At 39.4% G+C, this 21,056-nt stretch overlaps 1 protein-coding gene across 2 annotated transcripts in view; it reads right to left on the reverse strand.

The window, feature by feature from the left end:
* The window catches only part of ptpn5 (protein tyrosine phosphatase non-receptor type 5), a 185,338-nt gene that overhangs the window by 20,082 nt on the left and 144,200 nt on the right, over window positions 1-21,056 (reverse strand). For both annotated transcript variants that reach the window (XM_073049259.1, XM_073049258.1), the window contains 6 exons: window positions 20,627-20,711; window positions 9,757-9,836; window positions 4,029-4,166; window positions 3,362-3,472; window positions 554-717; window positions 40-153 (listed from right to left, as the gene is read on the reverse strand). In XM_073049259.1, coding sequence (XP_072905360.1) covers window positions 40-153; window positions 554-717; window positions 3,362-3,472; window positions 4,029-4,166; window positions 9,757-9,836; window positions 20,627-20,711 — 692 coding nt within the window. The remainder of the gene's footprint in view (window positions 1-39; window positions 154-553; window positions 718-3,361; window positions 3,473-4,028; window positions 4,167-9,756; window positions 9,837-20,626; window positions 20,712-21,056) is intronic.

Genomic DNA, 21,056 nt, shown 5'->3' on the forward strand with positions numbered 1-21,056 from the left:
CCAAAACTTTTAATGCCTGCAATTATCTTTCACAATTACCTGTCTATCCTGAGCTGACAAGTTGTCCGCAGTACGTCAACCATGCCAGCATACTTGAGCTCTCGGTAACAGATGCTGGTGGCAATGAAACAGCCTGTTCTCCCTATGCCCGCACTGCAAAACAAAAGCAAGTAAACCAGATAAAGAGTTTATTCTATATCAGTTGATGGCACTCTAGATTTTGCACTCCTAAGACATCAAGAATGTGAAGTAAAATGAAGAATTTGTTAAGAGCATTTGTTTTATAGGCATCTCACCAAGGTAATCATTCTAGAGCTTGCTTTAATGACAGAGAAGTATGGTGAAGAGCCAGATCACCAAAATCCTAGATTACCATGAAAAAAGGAAGAATGAGTAAATCAAGAAGCCAAAATTAAATGACTTCACATGTTAATGTTTAAATCTCCCAGGTGAAGGTGTTGGAATTCTAAGAACGAAGTTCATTTGAGAGATCAGGTCTGGAAAAATACGGTGAGAGTCAACCTCTGAAACTGTATAAAGTTTCTCATTCTACCTGCAGTGGACTATAACTGGTCCACTGTTGTCCTTTTTTGCTTGCATTCTAGCTTCTTCCACTTCTTGAACTAGTTGTAAAAGTGGTCGAGCATTGTCTGGTGTCTTCTGATCTGGCCAGGATGTGTACCAGTAGTGCTTTAAATGTCGTTCCTCAAAACCATCCTAAAACCAAAAAAAAAGTCTGTAAACTTATTTGGGAAAAGTTAGCCTGTCAGCATATAGGATGTGATAATTAAATTTTGTTATGTTAAATGGTTATAGGATTAAATCCTTCATAATTAGGGATATATTTATACAGGAGCGACTGTATGTAAATTACAACAGCAGAAAGAGGAGTCATTTATAGAAATTCCGAAAGGAATTATTCAAGTACAGGTGAATGTTCTGCACAAAAGTTAATTTAGTCTTGATTTATATTTTTTTAAAATTTATGGTATAAAATGCTACAAATTTCCCTGTTAATTTGTTATTTGCAGGAAAGAAAGTTGTATTCAACTTTATTCCCTGTTTTCTTTGAATATAATGATTAACCAAGTTCTTTATTCTACAGGGACTATTTCACTTCACTCCTTTCCCAGTGAACAATGTATAAAAATAGCTTCAGTTTAGAATTTTGTATAGAAAACTGTTATCACGAAGAGGCGCTAGTTGTTTAGATTCAAGGAGTGTGGATTTGGTTGGGTTTGTACTGGGTGATATACAAGTCTATGACTGCAACTCGTCGGTTAAAACTAGCAGTCAGTTTTATTTGTGTGGTTGACACAGCCAATCATCATGGTAGAGCAGCAGGTAAAGCTACTGCCTCACAGTTCTAGCAGTCTGGATTAGTCTCGTGTGCTGTCTGTGTAGAGTTTGCACATTGTCCGTGTCACTGCATGTGTTTCTCTGGTGTACTCTCACATCCTGAAGCTGTACTATTCGGTATATTAATTGGTACATAACAAATAATTTCTAGTGTGGGCGGACAGTAGAAAAAAACAGAGTAGAATTGAAGGGCATGAGAGGGAGAAGAGATTATAGGGAAATAAGGTGGGAATGGGGTTTTCTGAGGGCTAGCAAAGATTTGGCAGACTGAATGGCCTCCTTTTATGCTGTGGGGAAATGTACAATAAGTGTAGATCGCCACTTAGAGTAGGATGAAAGTCAACATCCTAAAAGAGTACAGCAAATTTGTGCCACAAACCCACTGCATCTTCTATTGTAATTTGCTGAAGGACTGATATCTGAACTGCTGTAACACTCTTAAAAGCTCTTAGACCCTGGTCAAGAGCCATGACAGAAGTTTAAGCTTCTCTTCCAGTGCACAGATATTGGTGGCTACCGCTTTTGCAGCAATCACCTTTGACTGGGTTCCTTAATTATCCAGAAATAACAATTAGTGCTAATGTGTCAATAAGGCACTCACGTCCTCTGTCCCTGACCATGGCTTTGGTTTCAACAAGGAATACGGGGACAATTGTGGACAGTTAAAAAAAAATAAGTCAAATTCACTTGTGAATTTGCATTGACGTCTCTGGAAAGAAAAATTGGTTAGATGTGCACCACTGCTTTGATGTCTCTGAAATTGAAGGATGGCCCTATTGTCTCTCTCTCCTCAGAAATTGTGCACAGGAGTGAAGAAAATTGAGAATGACAAAAGAACATCAGACACATTAGGTTCATCCTTTTTTTCTGGATCTCAACCTTCTGATCAATTTGGTCAATCTGTAGTGTCTGTTCAAGTGTGTTTCCCTATTTACTTAGTTATCCTTTACAAATGCATCAACTGAAATCAAAGTTCAAAGTAAATTTATTATCAAAGTACATACATGTCACCATATACATCCCTGAAATTCAGTTTTTTTGCAGACATACTCAATAAATTCATAAACTCATAGTAGAATCAATGAAAAACTGCACCCAGCAGGGCGGAAAACCAATGTGCAAAAGACAACAAACTGTGAAACTACAGAAGAAAAACAGGAAATAATAATAATAAATAAGCAATAGGTTTCAAGACCATGAGATAAAGAATCCTTCGAAGTGAGTCCATTCATTGTGGGAACAGTTCAGTGATGAGGTAAGTGAAGCTGTGTGAAGTTACCCCCTCTGGTTGAAGAGCTGATGGTTGAGGGGTAATAAATGCTTATGAGCCTGATGGTATGGATCCTGTAGCTCCTGTACATCCCTCCTGATGGCAGCTTTGAGAAAGAAGCATGGCCTGGGTGTTGGGTGGGTGGTGGTAACTGATCATGGATGCTGCTTTTCTGTGACAGCACTTCATGTAGATGTGTTCAGTGGTGGGGAGGGCTTCACCTGTGACGGACTGGGCTGTATCCACTACTTTTTGTAGGATTTTCTGTTGCAATGCTGCCAATCAATGACTGTTCTATAGAAGTTTGTCAAAGTTCTAAATGTCATGCCACGTTTTCTTTTCAGTTTTGATTTCCTCCAACGTGTGAGCTCCTCAACAGTGTATCTGCTCTCTGAAATAATCCTAATAATTTATTTTGGAATTTTCAAAGCTCCTGTTTGACCAGCTACAATTTTTTTTTGTTTCCTTCTAGGAGGGCCGGAATGGCCTGTTTCCGTGCTGTGATTGTTATTATTTATGTTTTTTAAGTCTTTCATACTTGGAGCCATCTACAGTATATGGCACTGTGTGACAGTGCATATTGTACAATGAAAGGGCATTGGAAATATTGTTTATGTAGTAAAAGAGACAGTAAATTATAATATTAATGGAATGAATAAATAATATTCTTCAACCATAGTTGATCCAACAATAAAGGTAGAGATCAAGATCTAATAGCCAACATTCTCTCACCTTCAGGGTGATGTTTCTCAAACTGTAATCATCTGCATGTAGGACGTTGTTGACAATGACTTCGATTCCTTGATAATTGGCTTGATACTCAGGCCAATACACTGTACATTTCTGAAATAATGGAACAGAAGAATGCATTTGAAAGAGAGCCATTGAGGACAAACCAGCGTTCTGATCTGTTAAGTAACTGCTGCTTCCTGTTGATTTCATCTCCAGAATGACTGACACTCCACAGCTGAGTTGCAGGAGTTCAGCCTCCTGCATTTTATTTTGTTAACATCCATCAAGTATGTTGTGTTTTCTTTCCTATCAGAAAGACTGCCTACACAATTAAAAATTGAGATTGTAGTTCAATAGAGAAAAGAACAGTACTGCTCTTTGGGTAAGTACGCTGTCTGGTGTGCCACTGGGCATGCTGACTACTAGAAGTCAATCCTTAATTAATTTAGAATTAACTATCCTGGAAAAAGCTGATAGTACAGAAAATGTGGGTCAGGTGCGAATAAGACGCTGGCACTCACTGTTTAAACTAACAGATGTACAAAGCTTGTGGTTAAAAGTACTGGAAGGCATGAAAGTAAAAACATTTTCTGATTAATACGAATTGACTTGTCTGGTAATTTTCTTCAATTTTACAGAATCAAGCTGGTGCTAGCCATCGCAGTACCTCATTCTTCTCTTCTAGGTTTGTGATCATGACAACAATGGTTGACCTTTCCTGCCAAATCATTGTCCAGAAATCCGACACAGTGTTCACAATTGGTCCCTGAGTAGCAATGTACACCTTTTCCTCACCTCCGTAGCCCTGTAAATGAACAATGTTAATTTAATAGTTGTATTAATGGAAAGAAGTGCCATAACACAGTATAGTCTGCAGTTCTCCTGTCATTATACAGAGTAGAACATACTGTCACGGTTTGATTAGTCATAAGGAAGAGTGCAAGAAAAGTAAGCTGTCAAATCTGTACTTAGTTCCTGCAGAGTCCAGAGAAGCAGACAATGAGTTCCCCATCCAAAGGACATTCTACATAGACTCATAAAATAGAGCAATTTGTTCTGATGAATTATTGATTTCTCACTGTCAGGTTTTGTGCATGTACCTACAAAATTCTGTAAGATTGATAATGCAACTCCCGCATTGACTATGCGTTAAGCAGTGGACCCACTAGGATCGGCCAAGGTCACTTCGGTGTTTTACAGTACTTGTGGATACATCACTCAAAATAAATCAGGAATGGCAGTGTTGTATTTTAAACATTCATTGCAAGTAAAGGACATCTGGCTCACAATTATACACCAAGCAGTATTCTAGGCTGGAGTGATGGAATGTGGAAGATGGTGATGGAATAGACTGACACAGATGCAGAGATGCCTGAGAAGGACAGAATTGCTTTTTTTTAATAATTGTTGTCCACATCCTCATCCATTTTGCATGATGACTGAGATGAGCCTGAGGTTAGATTTAAAAAAAATTGTAATTCCAGTGGGTCTTGTCACCTTAACCCCAGATGTGGGCATTGGAGCACACTAGATTCATCAAGTACATTTCATCTTGGGGTTCCTAGTGTAGTGGTTCCTAATGCCAGATTTTGTAGGGGCCACAAGTAAAAAACAAGAAACTGGGAGCCACAGAGGTTCTGAATGGGCTGTGATAAGTTCACTGTTTTAACAAAATATTACTAAAATCCTCTATATAAATTAAAAGAAAGTGAATATGTGTAATTTAATTGGAACGCTGAATGAAATAAATGGGAAAGCATGCTAGATGATGCAAATGAAGCAACAAAACAGCTTAGTCGGTGTGTGTTGGGGAGGGGGTTGTGCAGCAAGTCAGTTGTTATCTCTGTTCCTGCTTGACCATGTGCAAACCATCATTCACACCCTGCCGGGCGGCCTGCTCAACCCTGCTCAAAATCCACTCCCCAAATCACTGAATATATAGTGAGCAGGCAAGCTTGACCCAGCAGGATACCCTGCAACGTGCTCCACCTGCTAGTGATTGTGATTACTTAGTTATAGATAATTACATGTTAGTACGGGATCTTCCACATCTAATTCCAACTGATAGGCTGTCAGAAGTTGCCAGGCTTTCCGTCAAAACCCTTATCAAAAGGAGATTAATATGGGGAGCCTGGCATGACCTGTGTTGTAGTGATCCAATTAAAACAGTATGAATATCATGAACAAACTGAAGATTGGATGGAGCTGTCTGCACAAGGCCAGTCAGCGAGTATGTAGCAGGAGGCTGGTTCAGTTTGCTTTCCACTGGCCCATGTGTGTTATGAAGGCTAGTTACTGCAGTGCAAGAAACAGCTAAACTGCAGAGAAGCAAGAACATGTGAAGTCTAGCACTGCATCACTATCTACCACTACAACTTCCATTAAATCCCTGATACTTAATCATATTTTGAAAGGAAGTTTAATTCGCTTTACTTGGTGAGTGAATACTTCTTATTGCCCCATAGAATTTGCATATATGAAAGCACTTAAAAAAGTATTTGCCTAAAAATTAAATTATTTCTAAAAAATAGTGTGTAAAAAGCTAGTTTTATTTTTATATGTATATTCAATGCCAATACTTTTTCACATGAGATTATACTTATTATAATTCTTTGACATTTACTAATTTTCCATTGAGCCTATACACACAATTGCATTGTGGTTTTGTTTATATATACAAGATCATTCGCATATATATATAGATAGATAGATATAGATATACACACACACATCAGAATCAGATTTATTGTCACTGCGTGTGTCGTGACATTTGTTAACTTAGCTGCAGCAGGTCCATACAATACATGATATAACATAGAAAGAAAAATGAATAACTTACAGTAAGTATGTATATGTGTATATTCAATAGATTAAAAATAGTGCAAAAACAGAAATAATATACATTTATAAAAGTGAGATAGTGCTCAGGGATTCAATGTCCATTTAGGAATCAGATGGCAGAGGGGAAGGAGCTGTTCCTGAATTGTTGAGTGTGTGCCTTCAGACTTCTATACCTCCTTCCTGATGGTAACATTGAGAAGAAGACATGTCCTGGGTGATTGTGGTCCTTAATAATAGATGTCACCTTTCTAAGGCACCACTCCTTGAAGATGTCTTAGATACTACAGAGGCTAGTAACCAAGTTGGAGCTGACTAACTTTACAACTTTCTGTAGCTTCTTTTGATCCTGTGGGCAGCAGCTCCCCATACCTGACAGTGATGCTGCCTGTGGACATCCATGGAAGTTTGAGTGTTTTAGTTGACAAACAAAATCTCTTCAAACTTCTTATGAAATACATAGAGCTGCTGTCTTGTCTTCTTTATAGCTGCATTGCTTTGTAGGGACCAGGTTAGATCCTCAGAGATCTTGACACCCAGGAACATGAAACTACTCACTCTCTCCACTTCTGATCCCTCTATGAGGGATGTGTTCCCTTGTCTTACCTTCCTGAAGTCCACAATCAGCTCTTTTGTCTTACTGATGTTGAGTACAAGGTTGGTGCTGTGACACCACTCAACTAGATGGTATATTTCGCTCCTGTATGTCCTCTCATCTCCACTTGAGATTCAAGCAACAATGGTTGTATCATCAGCAAATTTATAGATGGCATTTGAACTATACCTAGCCACACCATCATGGGTATAGAAGGAATAGAGCAATGGGCTAAGCACAAACCCTTGAGGTGAGCCAGTGTTGATCGTCAGCAAGGAGGAGATAGTATCACTAATCCACATAGATTGTGGTCCTTTGATTAGGGAGTCAAGGATCCAATTGGCGAGGGAGGTACAGAGGCCCAGGTTCTGTAACTTATTGATCAAGACTGTGAGGACGATGGTGTTAAATGCCGAGCTGTAGTCAGCAAACAGCATCCTGACAGAGGTGTTTGCATTGTCCAAAAGATCTAAGGCCATGTAAAGAACCATTGAGATTACGTCTGCCATTGACCTATTATGGCGACAGGCAAATTGCAGTGGGTCCAGGTCCTTGCTGAAGCAGGAATTCATTCTAGCAATGACCAATCTCCCAAAGCATTTCTTCACGGCAGATGTGAGTGCTACTGGACAATGGTCATTAAGGCAGCTCACACTATTCTTTTTAGACACAGATGTAATTGTTGCCTTTTTGAAGCTGGTGGGCACTTCCAAACATAGTAATGAGAGGTTGAAAATGTCCTTAAATACTCCCACCAGTTAGCTGGCAGGAGTTTTCAGAGCCATACCAGGTACTCCATCACGGACTGCCACCTTGCAAGAGTTCATCCGCCTTAAAGACAGCCTAACATCGGCCTCTGAGACAGAGATCACAGGGTCACCAGGTGCAGCAAGGATCTTCACAGATGTAGTTATATTCTCCTTTTCAAAATGTGTATATATACACACACATATATATACAAATATGTATATATATAATTTATTTATTTCATATATGTATATATACACACACACACTCACATACTTATATTTTGTTTTCATTCTTTTATATCAGATTACCTATTATAGCTACTGTGGCAAAGAAAACTGTCAGCAATATTCCACTGAGTTGCGATGTAACAGCTAAAGCAAAATTTAAACACAGCAAGCAAAATTTCTGAATAACTAGAGAGATTCAAAATAAGTTTCCACAGCTCTTGGAGAGAACAATGTTGTTTTTAATTTCCCAACTCTTATCTAATTGAATATGGTCTTAGTCAAGCTCTTCACCCGCTATTAAAAGCTTGTAACTATCTTGATGTTGTGAGAAGAGGCAATCTTCAATTATCTTTAACCAAGTTAAACTGGATATTCAAAAACTTGCTAGTTTGCATTAATCGCAAGGATCTCACTAAATACTGAAAGTAACAATTTTAAGTGGTTTTTCATTGCAGGTTGGAAGAATATTATATATATTATAAATAAAGTACCCTATTCAGAGCCTTGAATTTTAGTTTTATTTTTAATTTACAACTATAACATTATATTTAATGCATATTACCAATAACCTGCTAAAACATAAACGTTGACTGTATATTGGAATAATTAGCACAGTTGACCAGAAGAAAATTTTACTATGGAGGGTGGGGCTACAGAAGTAAATGAAAGTCTCAAGTGGGCCACAAGCGGGTAAAGGTTGCAAACCATTGCCCTAGTGTAATCCTTGGCGCTAACAATTCAGATTATTAGCTCCCGTGAATTATACAGTGCATAATTTCTACCCAGCAGCTTTGCAGTCTTGATGTTGTGCATGGCCTTCAATTCAAGTTTAACTGTCACACAACCATACATGAATATTCATGAACACAGCCAAACGAGACAGCGTTCAAAATGCAAAACACAGTACCAACAGTCACACACAGCACAAAGTACACATGGCATGTGTCAGGTAGAAAGATACAGCCATGCAATACAAGAGTCCAGAAATCTGCAGACAACCACAACAGAGCTGGCCTTCTGCTCAGTGAACAGTGGTTGGTGGGGGGAGGGTAGCACGGACTTCAGCCTGGACTCTGTGCCACACCAACCCCAATGGAGCTCATTGTCTCTGACCAGCTCCAAAGAAGTTTAGCTGTTTTACCATGACATCACTAAAAGTGGCCATTTCTCCTTCCTGTATCCACTAATCTGCTGCTGAAACTTTCATCTCTCTAGCCTTGTTTCTTTATAGTCCTTAGACTCAATTATTCCAGTGGACATCCAGACAATTTCTTTTGGAAGTCAGGCAGCTGTTTCCCCTATTTTAACTAGTACAATCCCTTTTGCCCATCCCTCCTCTGCTCTCTGACCATCTTCTTTACTTCTGGATCAGCAATGGTTAATTTCTAAAAATATATTTATATTTGAGTCTCTCCATGGCTGTACCTCTCCACCTCTGTAACCTCATGAAGTGCTTTCATCTCCTGAGACATCAGTGATGATTTTATTATGGCCTCTTGATAATCTCCAATTGATTCTCCTCACCACTGAGATTGTGCCTTCTGCTGCCCATCCCTCAGCTGTAGGATTCCATCCCACTTCACAGCCTTCCCTTTAAATTGTTCCTCAACCAAACATTTGGTCATCTGCCATAATATGTAACAGTGGCTTTTCATTCAATAACACAGTTATAATGTGCCTTTTGTCATTTTACTAGAAATGCTATTGTTGCAACACAAAAAGTAGTTCTAGAATTTCACAACAGAACATCCTATGCTGCTCAACACACCAGAACATTGGCAGTAAATAGCCCTAAACCTTACTTAACAAACAATAACACAGTAATTATGTGGAAAATTATAAACTAGATCTGACTGAATATTAGGTATTCCACAGTACACCATAATTGGAGTAATATCATTTTAATTATTAAAATGTTATTTTTGAGATTAGCCAAGATATTCTCAGAATTCCCTTGAAGCGGTATCTATAGATATTGCACTTACCCTAATATAGTTAGCATTAATATATGAACTAAGTGGATCCTCTGATGATTTAATAGTAAGGCACACTCTGCTGTGGGGATCTGAAAATTAAAAAAATCAAGATCATTCTGTTATTGAAAGCGATCATTCTAATTTATAAGCATGGATTAATCAAATATAAAATACAATAGGAAGTTAATTCCAAAATAAACATTCCTTTTTCTTCAAAAAGTAGAATCATCAATGCACTTGAAAATACTGGAATTAATTATTGACTATATTTTCTGAGTATGGAATTAGCAGGGTGAATAAGAGGGAAACAATTGAATCAAGGGTAAGTTCAAAGTACATTTATTATCAAGGAATGTATACATTATACAACCTTAAGATTTGTTTCTTTACAAAATGAGAAACCCAAAAGAACCCATTAAAAAAAAGACTGACAAACACCCAATGTGCAGAGAGAGAAAATAAAATCACACAAACAATAAAAGTAAGCAAATAGCATTTGCAACGAAAGTGAGTCCTTAGACACGAAGCCTGGAGCAGGCTAACAGCCTCAGTGCAGCGAAGAACAGAGTAAATATTGCAGAGTAGTGAGCAGAACCGGTTCGACTCTTGCCTCTGGTCCCAATATCTTGCCTTTTCAATCCATCTGGCTGGGCATTTAAATTGTCCAAACATCAGGTCGTTCCTTGCTTTAAGACCTGGACCCTGACACATCAATACACCCTGGGCCTGGGCCCTGTTGCCACATTTCGGCCCAATCTTTCCAAATCGGCCTGGTGCTTAAATCAATCAAAGGTTTAGGGTTAGGTGGATGGGGCCCAAATCTGTCTCTCCTTCGCTCTGGCTTTTTTCTGCATCCTTCCACCCGCACGCTTTGATCCTCAACTCAGCCTCGCCTTTGCTTGCCTCTTCATTGTTTGTGGAGATCATTTACTATAATTTTTTTTACAGAATAGGTGTTATTAATAAAGTATTCATGTATATTTCTTGTTTTGTTAATCATCAGTAAGTTGTTATTTGCCCTCAGTAGCGCCATCTTAAATCAGAAGTAGAGGAATAGGAATACTGGTAAATCATTCAGCCCTTCAAATTTGCTCATAATTCAGTAAGTTCCTCTATCGCAATGGCATATTCCTGCTCTCCATTGTTACATAATTCATGGGTATCTTGAGATTGTCTTGTGACCATGATGTAATTGAGTATCTGGTGAGCATGATGTAATGGTCTTGTGATGGTGGGGTGGTGTATTTCCCTGCCAGTGTGAGGTCACATGATGTAATTTTCCTGCCAGTGTGAGGTCATATGATGGCCTGTTCCAACAGGTATAAAATGGGTAAAGCCTGCTGTGACACAAGAGTTTTTGTTGGGACGTCATTTAAGTTGTCCGTTACTCCGTAATGCTGCGTATTTGGTTTCATGACGCAGTTTTGTTTTAAAGTGGAGTTTTAATTCTTACTGTAAGGTACATTTGTTGTTGTGCCGGCAGTTTTTAAAATCACTGCCAGTTATGTTTGATGTATCTTCAATTTAATTTTAAAGTCTAAGTATTGGAGAGCGAAGATTTACCAAAGTATGGGAACCCGAAGGATCGAGTAAAGAAGGCGTCATCGGCAGTAATACAGGATCAACCTTATTGGATCTTCATTCAGGGAATAGTAACCTGCATCCAAGATAGCCCCTGCATTGTAAGAGCAGAAAGGGTTGGGCGCAGTGTTATTAGCCAAAGAAATGGTCAGTTCCTTCAAGCCGTTTTTATTTCCTTCATCGTGAATCCTTCAGGTGAGGCATATTTCGGCTGGGATCAGCAGTAATGTCATGTCGCCGAGGATTTTGTTACTTCAGGAACGTCTCTCCTAAATGACTGTGTAAATCATTTGGACTTTCGCAGTTACCACTTTAAGAACTGTTCGAGTTGCCGTATAGCAGTTAACTTTCGGTTAAGTTAGTCGTTTGTTTACTTTTCATTTTTATTGATCAGAGTTTAAATAAATGTTTATTTGTTTATAAAAAACCTGTCTCAATTCTATATTTATTGTTGCCATATCGTAACACCATACCCCCGAGATCACTCTCTTTCCTAATTATATTTAGTAATGGTCTCCACAGCCTCTATGGTGGAGAATTGCACCACTTTACCAACTTCTGAGTGAACACATTTCTCCTGAAATCTTTCTTAATGTTCTTATCCTGTATTCTGAGACTGAGGCTCCTGCTTTTAAACTTCCTACAGTAAGAGGAAACATCCTCCCTTCACACAGCCTGTCAAGCCTTTATGTTTCATTGAGACATCTTATTCTTCTCTCTAGTGAATACATGTTGAATCAATTCTGTTCTTCCTTGTGCAGTCTCACCATCCAGTGAATCAGTCATAGTCGTAGGCACAGTCAAGTTTGTCTTGTCATATGCACAGGCATACACATGTACAGGTACAATGAAAAACTTGCCTACAACAGCACGATAGCACATCGATAGCATCATATAACCAGCAGTCACAACAAAAAACAGAAACAAATTTTTACAAGAAAAAACAGTGATAGAAATGGCAAACAAAAAGCAAAGAAAAACAAAAGAAAACAAAGCTATTTTAGTACAAAATTATCAAAGAGATCACAGTGTTGCTGAACAATTGTGATTAGGGTTTTGCCAGTTGGTTCAAGAGAATGGTCGAAGGGAAGTAGCTGGTCTCGAACTTGGTGATGTGAGACTTCAGGCTTCAGTAGCTCCTGTCCAATAGTAGCTGCAAAAAGGTGGCATGGCCAGATAGTGGGGATTTTTGTTGATAAATGTTGCCTTCTTGAGGGAATGCTTCCTATAGATACCATGAGTGTTGGGGAGGGATGTGCCCATGTTGTATTGGGCAGGGTCCACTCTCTAACTTCTCCATCATCAGTCTAGCCACTATCAAAGACATATGTACAGAAAGGTGCCGGAAAAGGGCCAGTAACATCATGAAGGACTCCACCCACTCTGTTGGACTGTTTTTCCCACTCCCATCAGGGTGGAGGTGACGTAGCATCCACACCAGGACCACCAGACACAAAAACAATTACTTTCCCAAAGTAGTAAGTTTGATCAACACCTCTACCCACTAAAAACTCTACATCCCCACCACAACTACTTCATAATTTCCTGTCAGAGTCACCTTATGCACAGACACTCCTGTCCCTAGCATCACTTTATGGACATACAAGTAATCTATGTATAGAAGCTACCTCACGCATTTATAATAACTTTTTTATTGTTTTGTTTTCCAACAATTACTTTGTTCTCCTTTATACTTGTGTACTGGAAATGACATTAAACAATCTTGAACCTCTGATTCTTGTGCATTTAAATTTCAGTACCAAACCATGATGCAACTGGTCAGGACACTTACAACAGAAGTTTGTTAGAGTGTTTGGTGACATGCTGAATCTTGTTAACCTCTGAAGAATATAAAGAGACTGGTGTGCTTGCTGGACCAGGACAGGTCATCCAATATGTTAAGACACAGAGGTTTAAAGCTGCTGACCCTCTCCACTCCAAATCCCCCAATGGAGACTGGTGGGTGTTCCTGAAGTCAACAATTAGATCTTTATTTTTTGTTGAGTTGGAGCGAGAGGTTGTTGTTGCAGCACTCAACCCGGTGTCCTATCGTGATTCAGTCAGCTGACTCATCACCGCCTGTAATTTGTCCAATAGTGGTAATATTGTCCACAAGCCTGTAGGTGGCATTAGAGCTATGCTTAGCCACATCGGTCAGCGAGGCAGCCTAAGCATGCAGCCTCCAGAGTGGATTATTACTGAGGAGACGTTGTCACCAGTCCTCACTGATGGGGACAATGAGTATCCAGTTGTAGAGGGCAACAGAGTGGCCCAAGTCTTGAATCAGTCAGGTGAACCTTTTATTCACCCCTTCCATGGCAAGTATGGGTAAAGAGAGTAATACTACACACAGTCCTCCAGATGAGGTCTCATCAAAGCTTTTGCAATGAAGATCAACTTAACATTTGCCTTTTTAACTGCTGCACCTGCATGTTTAGTTATTGTGACTGGTGCACTCGTTCATCTTTGGGAAGGTATTGATGCACCCAATGAAAATCCATGTGGTCGAGGAGAGGGATCTGCACACACCACAGCACTTAGAATCAAGCCAGGATCCCTGAATCTGTGCCACAATGCTGCTGGTGCCTTAGAACAACACACTGTAGGAGGATTAAGAGGCATAAGTTATGACATTTATTTGATTAGCACTAAGAGTAACTAGTTCTTGATGTCCTGTGCACCAGCTGAAGCTAACTAGTGCCACTTTCATGTCATGCCGGAGGAGGTGAGCACTGAATGCAACCATTGTCACAAGTCACCAAATGAATGAGAGAAATACTGAAAAGGAAGCAACACAGATACCCAATTCACTGATGCTGACCTGGAGATCTCTGTCGGAAAGGCACCTTTTAAACTCAGCAGCACAGATAGCTGCCACAGGCTGAAGTGGGGTGGTGGTTAAGGCCGACGGTGATGACCAGGACAGGTTCTAGAGCTGGATGAAATTATGCGTTTGGTCAAGGTCAGCCGAAATATTGAGGGCGGAGCTAAGGAGGATGATGGAGCCTAACAGCGACTCCTTTGCTTGCATCTTTGGAAACAGCTCTATTTCTACCTTTAATATCTCTATTTTTCCCTTTCAGGGTTCTTTTGATGACCCTGACCTGCAGTTACACACTGACTTTGGTTCTTTGCGGGAATGGGACCCGCTGTCAGGGTCTCACGACCTGCCGCTATTCGATATACCAAGAGCGCGCCTGGAAGACTACCATGCCTTCAGGATTCCGGAATTTCATAGCTCTGGAGACAGGCAGACTCGAGGGCAGTGCCGCTGCAGAAAAATGGAGGTTGTGGGAGACAGAAGATCGAAAGCAGCAAGCTGGCTGCTGGCTGTGTGCCCAGAGTTCTTTGGGTTTAGAGCTCGGAAGAAGAGACGCAACGGACTTTTAATGCCATAAATCAGTGAGTTGTTTTATTTTGTCTCCACTCTCACTGTGAAACAGGGACACCTCTTTTTGCCTTATTAGGGAGAGAGAGAGCCTGTGGTATGTTGAATACTGGGGGAATGAGTAGTCTTTGGGGTGCTACAAGTCTGTGTGTTTATTGATGCTTGGTGCACGCTTGAATGCTCGGTGGGGTTGCATTGCTTTTTTGCTGGTGGGGGTGGGGGGGCCGTTACTTTGCTGCTGTTTATGTGTGGGAGGGGAGAGATAGAGGGGCTTTGGGATTCTGATGTTTAACTGTCATTCATTCTTTGGGGCACTCCTCTATTTTTGTGGATGTTTGCAAAGAAAAAGAATTTCAAGATGTGTATTGTATACATTTCTCTGGCATTAAATGTATCTATTGAACCTATTGAATAAATAATCAGCATTGTTATTTGGTGAAATTCACCAGTTCAACAGCATGTGTATGCATACACATACACGTCCACATTCACTGTCACAAGCATTGTCATGCTCACATTCACTTGCAGGGCCTGTTGACACTTTCAATGGAGCTTGAGATCACTTGGGTTATTAGGCACTTGGAAAGAGCCAATAAAGAGAACTTAGGTTTAAGTGGAGCAGCTATAATATGAGTGAGCCAGTGCTAGGGTGGGTAGTTAAGGCTTTGGCTCAAGAGTTTTTGGCAAAAAGAGGTGGAAGCTAAGTCTCTTTCTTTCTTTCTTTCTTTCTTTCTTTCGTTCATGGGAATGACAGTCAGGACAGTGGAATGCTCCTCTCGTGGAATGTGAAAGGCATGGAGACTTCCAGTATCCCTGATGACTACAGCTGCCAGAAGTGCATCCAGCTACAACTGAGGCCAAAGTTGGAGTATTGTGTGCAGTTCTTGTCACCTACCTACAGGGGAGTATCAATAAGGTCGAAAGAGTACAGAGAAAATTTACAAGCATGATACTGGGATTTTAGTTATAGGGAAAGGTTGAATAGGTTAGGAATTTATTTTCTGAAATGTTGGAGAACGATGGGAGGTTTGATAGATGTATAATAAATTATGAGTGGTATAGATAGAGTTAATGCAAACTAGCTTTTTCCTCTGAGGTTGGTTGAGAGTAGAACGAATGTTCATAGGTTCAGGATGAACGCTGAAATACTTAAGGGGATGCTGAGTGGGAACCCCTTCACTCAGAGTGTTGTGTGAGTGTGGACTGAGCTGCCAGGGGAAATGGTGGGTTTGAGTTCAATTGCAACATTTAAGAGAAGTTTAGATAAGTACATAGGTGGGAGGAATATGGCTGGTAACCATATAACAATTACAGCACGGAAACAGGCCATCTCGGCCCTTCTAGTCCATGCTGAACGCTTACTCTCACCTAGTCCCACCGAACTGCACTCAGCCCATAATCCTCCATTCCTTTCCTGTCCACATATCTATCCAATTTTACTTTAAATGACAATATCGAACCTGCCTCTACCACTTCTACTGGAAGCTCATTCCACAGAGCTACCACTCTCTGAGTAAATAAGTTCCCCCTCATGTTACCCCTAAACTTCTGCCCCCTAACTCTCAACTCATGTCCTCTTGTTTGAATTTCCCCTACTCTCAATGGAAAAAGCCTATCAACGTCAACTCTATCTATACCTCTCATAATTTTAAATGCCTCTATCAAGTCCCCCCTCAACCTTCTACACTCCAAAGAATAAAGACCTAACTTGTTCAACCTTTCTCTGTAACTTAGGTGCTGAAACCCAGGTAACATTCTAGTAAATCTCCTCTGTACTCTCTCTATTTTGTTGACATCATTCCTATAATTCGGTAACCAGGACTGTACACAATACTCCAAATTTGGCCTTACCAATGCCTTGTACAATTTTAACATTACATCCCAACTCCTATAGGTAGGTCTATGGGACTAGGCAGAATAACATTTTGGCATGCATTAGATGGGCTGAAGGGCTACAGTGCTTTATGACTGTATGACTCTAACCAATACCCAGATATGGTTGTCATCTATTCTATAGACAGTGGCAGCAACAGGGTAGATGCCAGTGATGGATGGGTTATTTGAGGTTTTGAACACTTTTACACTTTTTCTGTTGTTGCAGTCCTTCAACTAAAGGCATGACATCTCACGTATTTAATTCCTTCTCCAAAACTGGTGTAGACCATGAATTCCATATTTCAAAGAAGCTGTTAGAATTTGCAAGAACTCTTTGAGGGTGTTCTTGAATCTTCTTCTGTTATCCTAGAAGTCTCTTACTGTGTCAAAGATTCAAGTAGAATTGTTTTGGGAATTTGGTTTCAGGCATGTGAACAATGTGGCTTGCCCACCATCGATAGTTGATAACACATTATTGATGCTTGGAATGCTAGCTTAAGAGAAGATATTTATTAGAAGTTGGTCTAAGCATTCTGAGGAAACAGGAGAATTATACTCAGTGGTGACTTTATTAGGACACTTGTCTACCTACTCGTTAATGCAAATACCTTATCAGCCAATTATGTGGTAGCAACTCAAAGCATAAAAGCACGTAGACAGAGTCAAAAGGTTCAGTTATTGTTCAGAGCAAAGATCAGAATTGGAATGGAATGTGATCTAAGTGACTTTAACTGTGGAATGATTGTTGGTGCCAGTCAGGATGGTTTGAATATCTATAAAACTGCTGGTCTCCATGAATTGAGTGGCAGTTCTGTGGATAAAAATGCCTTGTTAATGTGAGAGGTCAGAGGAGACTGGCCAGACTGGTACAAGCTGCCAGGAATGCATCAGTAACTCAAGTAAACAAGTGTTACAACAGCGGTGTGCAGAAGAGCATCTCTGACAGCATGGCACTTCGAACCTTGAAGTGGATGGGCTACAGCAGCAGAAGACCACAGACGTACACTGAATAGTCACTTAATTTGGTACAGGAGGTATCTAACAATATGGCCACTGAGTGTAGAAGTTTCAATTGGAGAACAAACAAAATATTGTAGTTCATGGAAGCATTGTAAAAGATTTAAGTTTCTGAATATTTAGCCTATTAAACCTTCACAAGATTTTTGTCTTTGTATATGGCATGTACGGTATATAATCATAATATAAAGGAAAAGATTAGTTGACATCCAGATAGCAGGTGTCTATTTGGAAACGACTTTAACCCTTCAGTAGGAAAGCATCAGTGGGGTTACACAGATCACATACCTGTCTGCAGCAATGTAATACCTCTCTAGCAGTGAACTTAAACAGAAACAAAAAATGTTCTCTCTAACAATCAACTTCCTGCTGGTAGACAGCCCCTGTACAATTTAAAAAGCAAACATGAGGAAATCTGCAGATGCTGGAAATTCAAGCAACACACACAAAGTGCTGGTGGAACGCAGCAGACCAGGCAGCATCTATAGGGAGAAGCACTGTCGATATTTCGGGCCCAAGGCAGCACTTCTCCCTATAGATGCTGCCTGGCCTGCTGTGTTCCACCAGGATTTTGTGTGTGTGCCCTGTACAATTTACTGCTTTTGACTCTGTGGGTGAGTGGGTAATGATATGTGGAAAGTATTCCTTATTGAAGCACAAGCTCCAAAGTTCCGTATATTAGAAATAATCGAATTCGGGGCAAATCCCTACAATTCAGATCTGATTTAATGTGTGATAATTACATGTTTATGAAATTGCAAAAGGATTAATATAACATTTATTTTTGCTTTAGTCATGTGTTTGTGATGTGTAAAGCACTAATTAATTAAAAGTCATTTGATTTGGTATGTGCAATCTGAGCTTTGATAACATATGGCATTTGATTGTACGCTAAAATGTAATCCGTGGTAGTTAAAATGTAATATGTGATTGAATCTCAAAGGCTTTGAATTTTTAAGATGGTGAGAAACTAGTATATGGTATGCAGAGGTTCAGTATCTGGGAATGTAGGAACACTAATCACCAATACATAATATATTTAGCAATAGTATGGATCAAGTAAGGACTATTTGCTGCAATTCTGGGTTTTTGTTTAAACAATGCCTGGAATATTTCATGCATCTTTGGACACTACTTAAAAAGGAATGAAATGCACCGAGTTCTGAAATGAGGGGTTGTGCTGTGAGAGGAAATTGATCTGCATTGAACTACTGTACATTGATTGAACTTCAGTAGACTGAACAGCAAATTCCCTTTGAGATAAAATGATAGGATAAATGTGTAGAAGCATTTTCCTAGAACTGCAGGATAAGGGATAAAAGCCATTAAAGATACAGATGATGAATTTCCAGATCATAGAAGAATAGAAGTAATTATGGCACAGAGTTTGCCCATTCATTCCTCATGTCTGTCCAGATGAAAAAGACCTGTCCAGACTAATCCCATCTTTTGATACATGGTCCACAACACTGCAGGTCATGACTCTTCAATTAAACATCTAAACGTGATGCGAGTTTAGTCCTTACCAACTCTTTAGACTTTGTCTGGATAATTACCACTGGGTGAAAACATTTTTATCATTTTATCCTTCTTCAAATTACTTTAAATCTCTGGGAATCTTTGGAATTTTGTACTCCTCAATCAGAAAATATATTGAAGGCTGTGACTGATAAATTTTCAAACACTATGAGAATATGAGATGGAATCGAGCAGGTAAGTGGATTGATACAGTGAGTAAACTATAATATCGATAGGCAGAATAGGTTGTGAGGCTGAATGCTTGCCCCTTGTTCAATGATATATTTTTAGACCATTATAGCTTTTATTGGACTTACACTCAGTGGCCACTCTATTAGGTACACCTGTACATCTCCTGGTTAATGCAAATATTTAATCATATGGGGGCAACTGTGTGCATAAAAACATGCTGACGTGGTCAAGAGGATCAGATGCTGTTCAGATCAAACATCAGAATGGGGAAGAAATATGAGCTAAGTGACTTTGACTGTGGAATGATTGTTGGTGCCAGATAGAGTAGTTTGAGTAGCTCAGAAACTGCTGATCTCCTTGGATTTTCATGCACAACTGTGTCCAGAGTTTACAGAGAACTTTGCAAAATGCAGCAAGTGATAGTTGTGTGGGTGAAAACACCCTGTAAATAAAATAAATCAGAGAAGAATGGCCAGACTGGTTCAAACTGATAGGAAGGCAACAATAACTCAAATAAACACGCATTACAAAAACGGTGTGCAAAAGAACATCTCTGAATGCACAACACGCTGAACCTCGAATTAATGGCTGCAGCAGCAGAAGACCACAAAATAAATATTCACTAAAGGTACAGACAATGTATTTCACAAGCTAAATATTCACCGTTCTTGAATGAGAATATGAATTTAAAATTTCATTTCTGGATATATAAACAATCAAGTAAATGCCTGATTAACCTGGTATAATTTCCTACTCATCATATTTAACTATCTGTTCTTCCATATGAACAATTAATTTGCACCACTGTTCAAAATATACCAAATGTTTCAATACAGGACTTGCCCCATTTGCTGATTACCTTTCTGATGCATGTGCCTTTACCAACAGAGACATAAATTCTGATGATACTATACTCTACATATCTGCATAATGATCCCACAAACTATCTCTCAAACAGATAGATTTGTTTACATTTTGAATAATTTCTAAACCTATCATATCATGGTGGTGGAAACTGCTTCAGGATGAAAAGGCAGAACTTTCTCCCATGAGATTTATTGAAATGCAATATTCTAATTCTTGCCATTCACAATCATCCCAGCCGATAGAGTTTTCTTTTTGCTTGGCTGTTCGAAGAGAAATAAAATCTTTATATTGTTTAAGTTCTTAGTGTCAACAAACGTTAGCTGAAACAGCAAAAAAGAAATTGGCTCAAGCACTAATTGAGGCCTGAGTTTAAAAAAAAAACTAACTAGGTAGTCTACAATGATCATGCTAATAAGCTTGTACTCCTTCTGTTTTACTCACTTGGTAGGATAGTCTTGTAACGATTCTTCAATCCAAAGCCTGGAATATCAAATTCATTTGGATCAACAAAATTCATTGGTATATCCTGAAATAGAGAAAATACTGTCTAAATTTCTCTTAAATATGTAATGTTCAAAACCAAATGTGGCTGCCATCGTCTTTGGTACTTAAGTTGAAAGTGAATACCTATGCATCTAATGATCTGATATCCACTCTCAGCGAAACAACACAGTTTAGGATGCAGAGTGTGGAATTAAACTCAGATTTCAAAATTTCCCAGCTCCAAGCTGAGTGTTTGCTGACTGCATCACTTCATCAGCAAAGCATTGCTTTTGGTGATAGCATAGTTCCCACGATTAAGGCACCAGAGGAGCTGAGTATGGAAACCAGTAATGTTTCTAATCGAATGGAATATCCCAACATGTAATTT

Source organism: Hemitrygon akajei, chromosome 6, assembly GCF_048418815.1.
Source record: "Hemitrygon akajei chromosome 6, sHemAka1.3, whole genome shotgun sequence".
NCBI lineage: Eukaryota > Metazoa > Chordata > Chondrichthyes > Myliobatiformes > Dasyatidae > Hemitrygon > Hemitrygon akajei.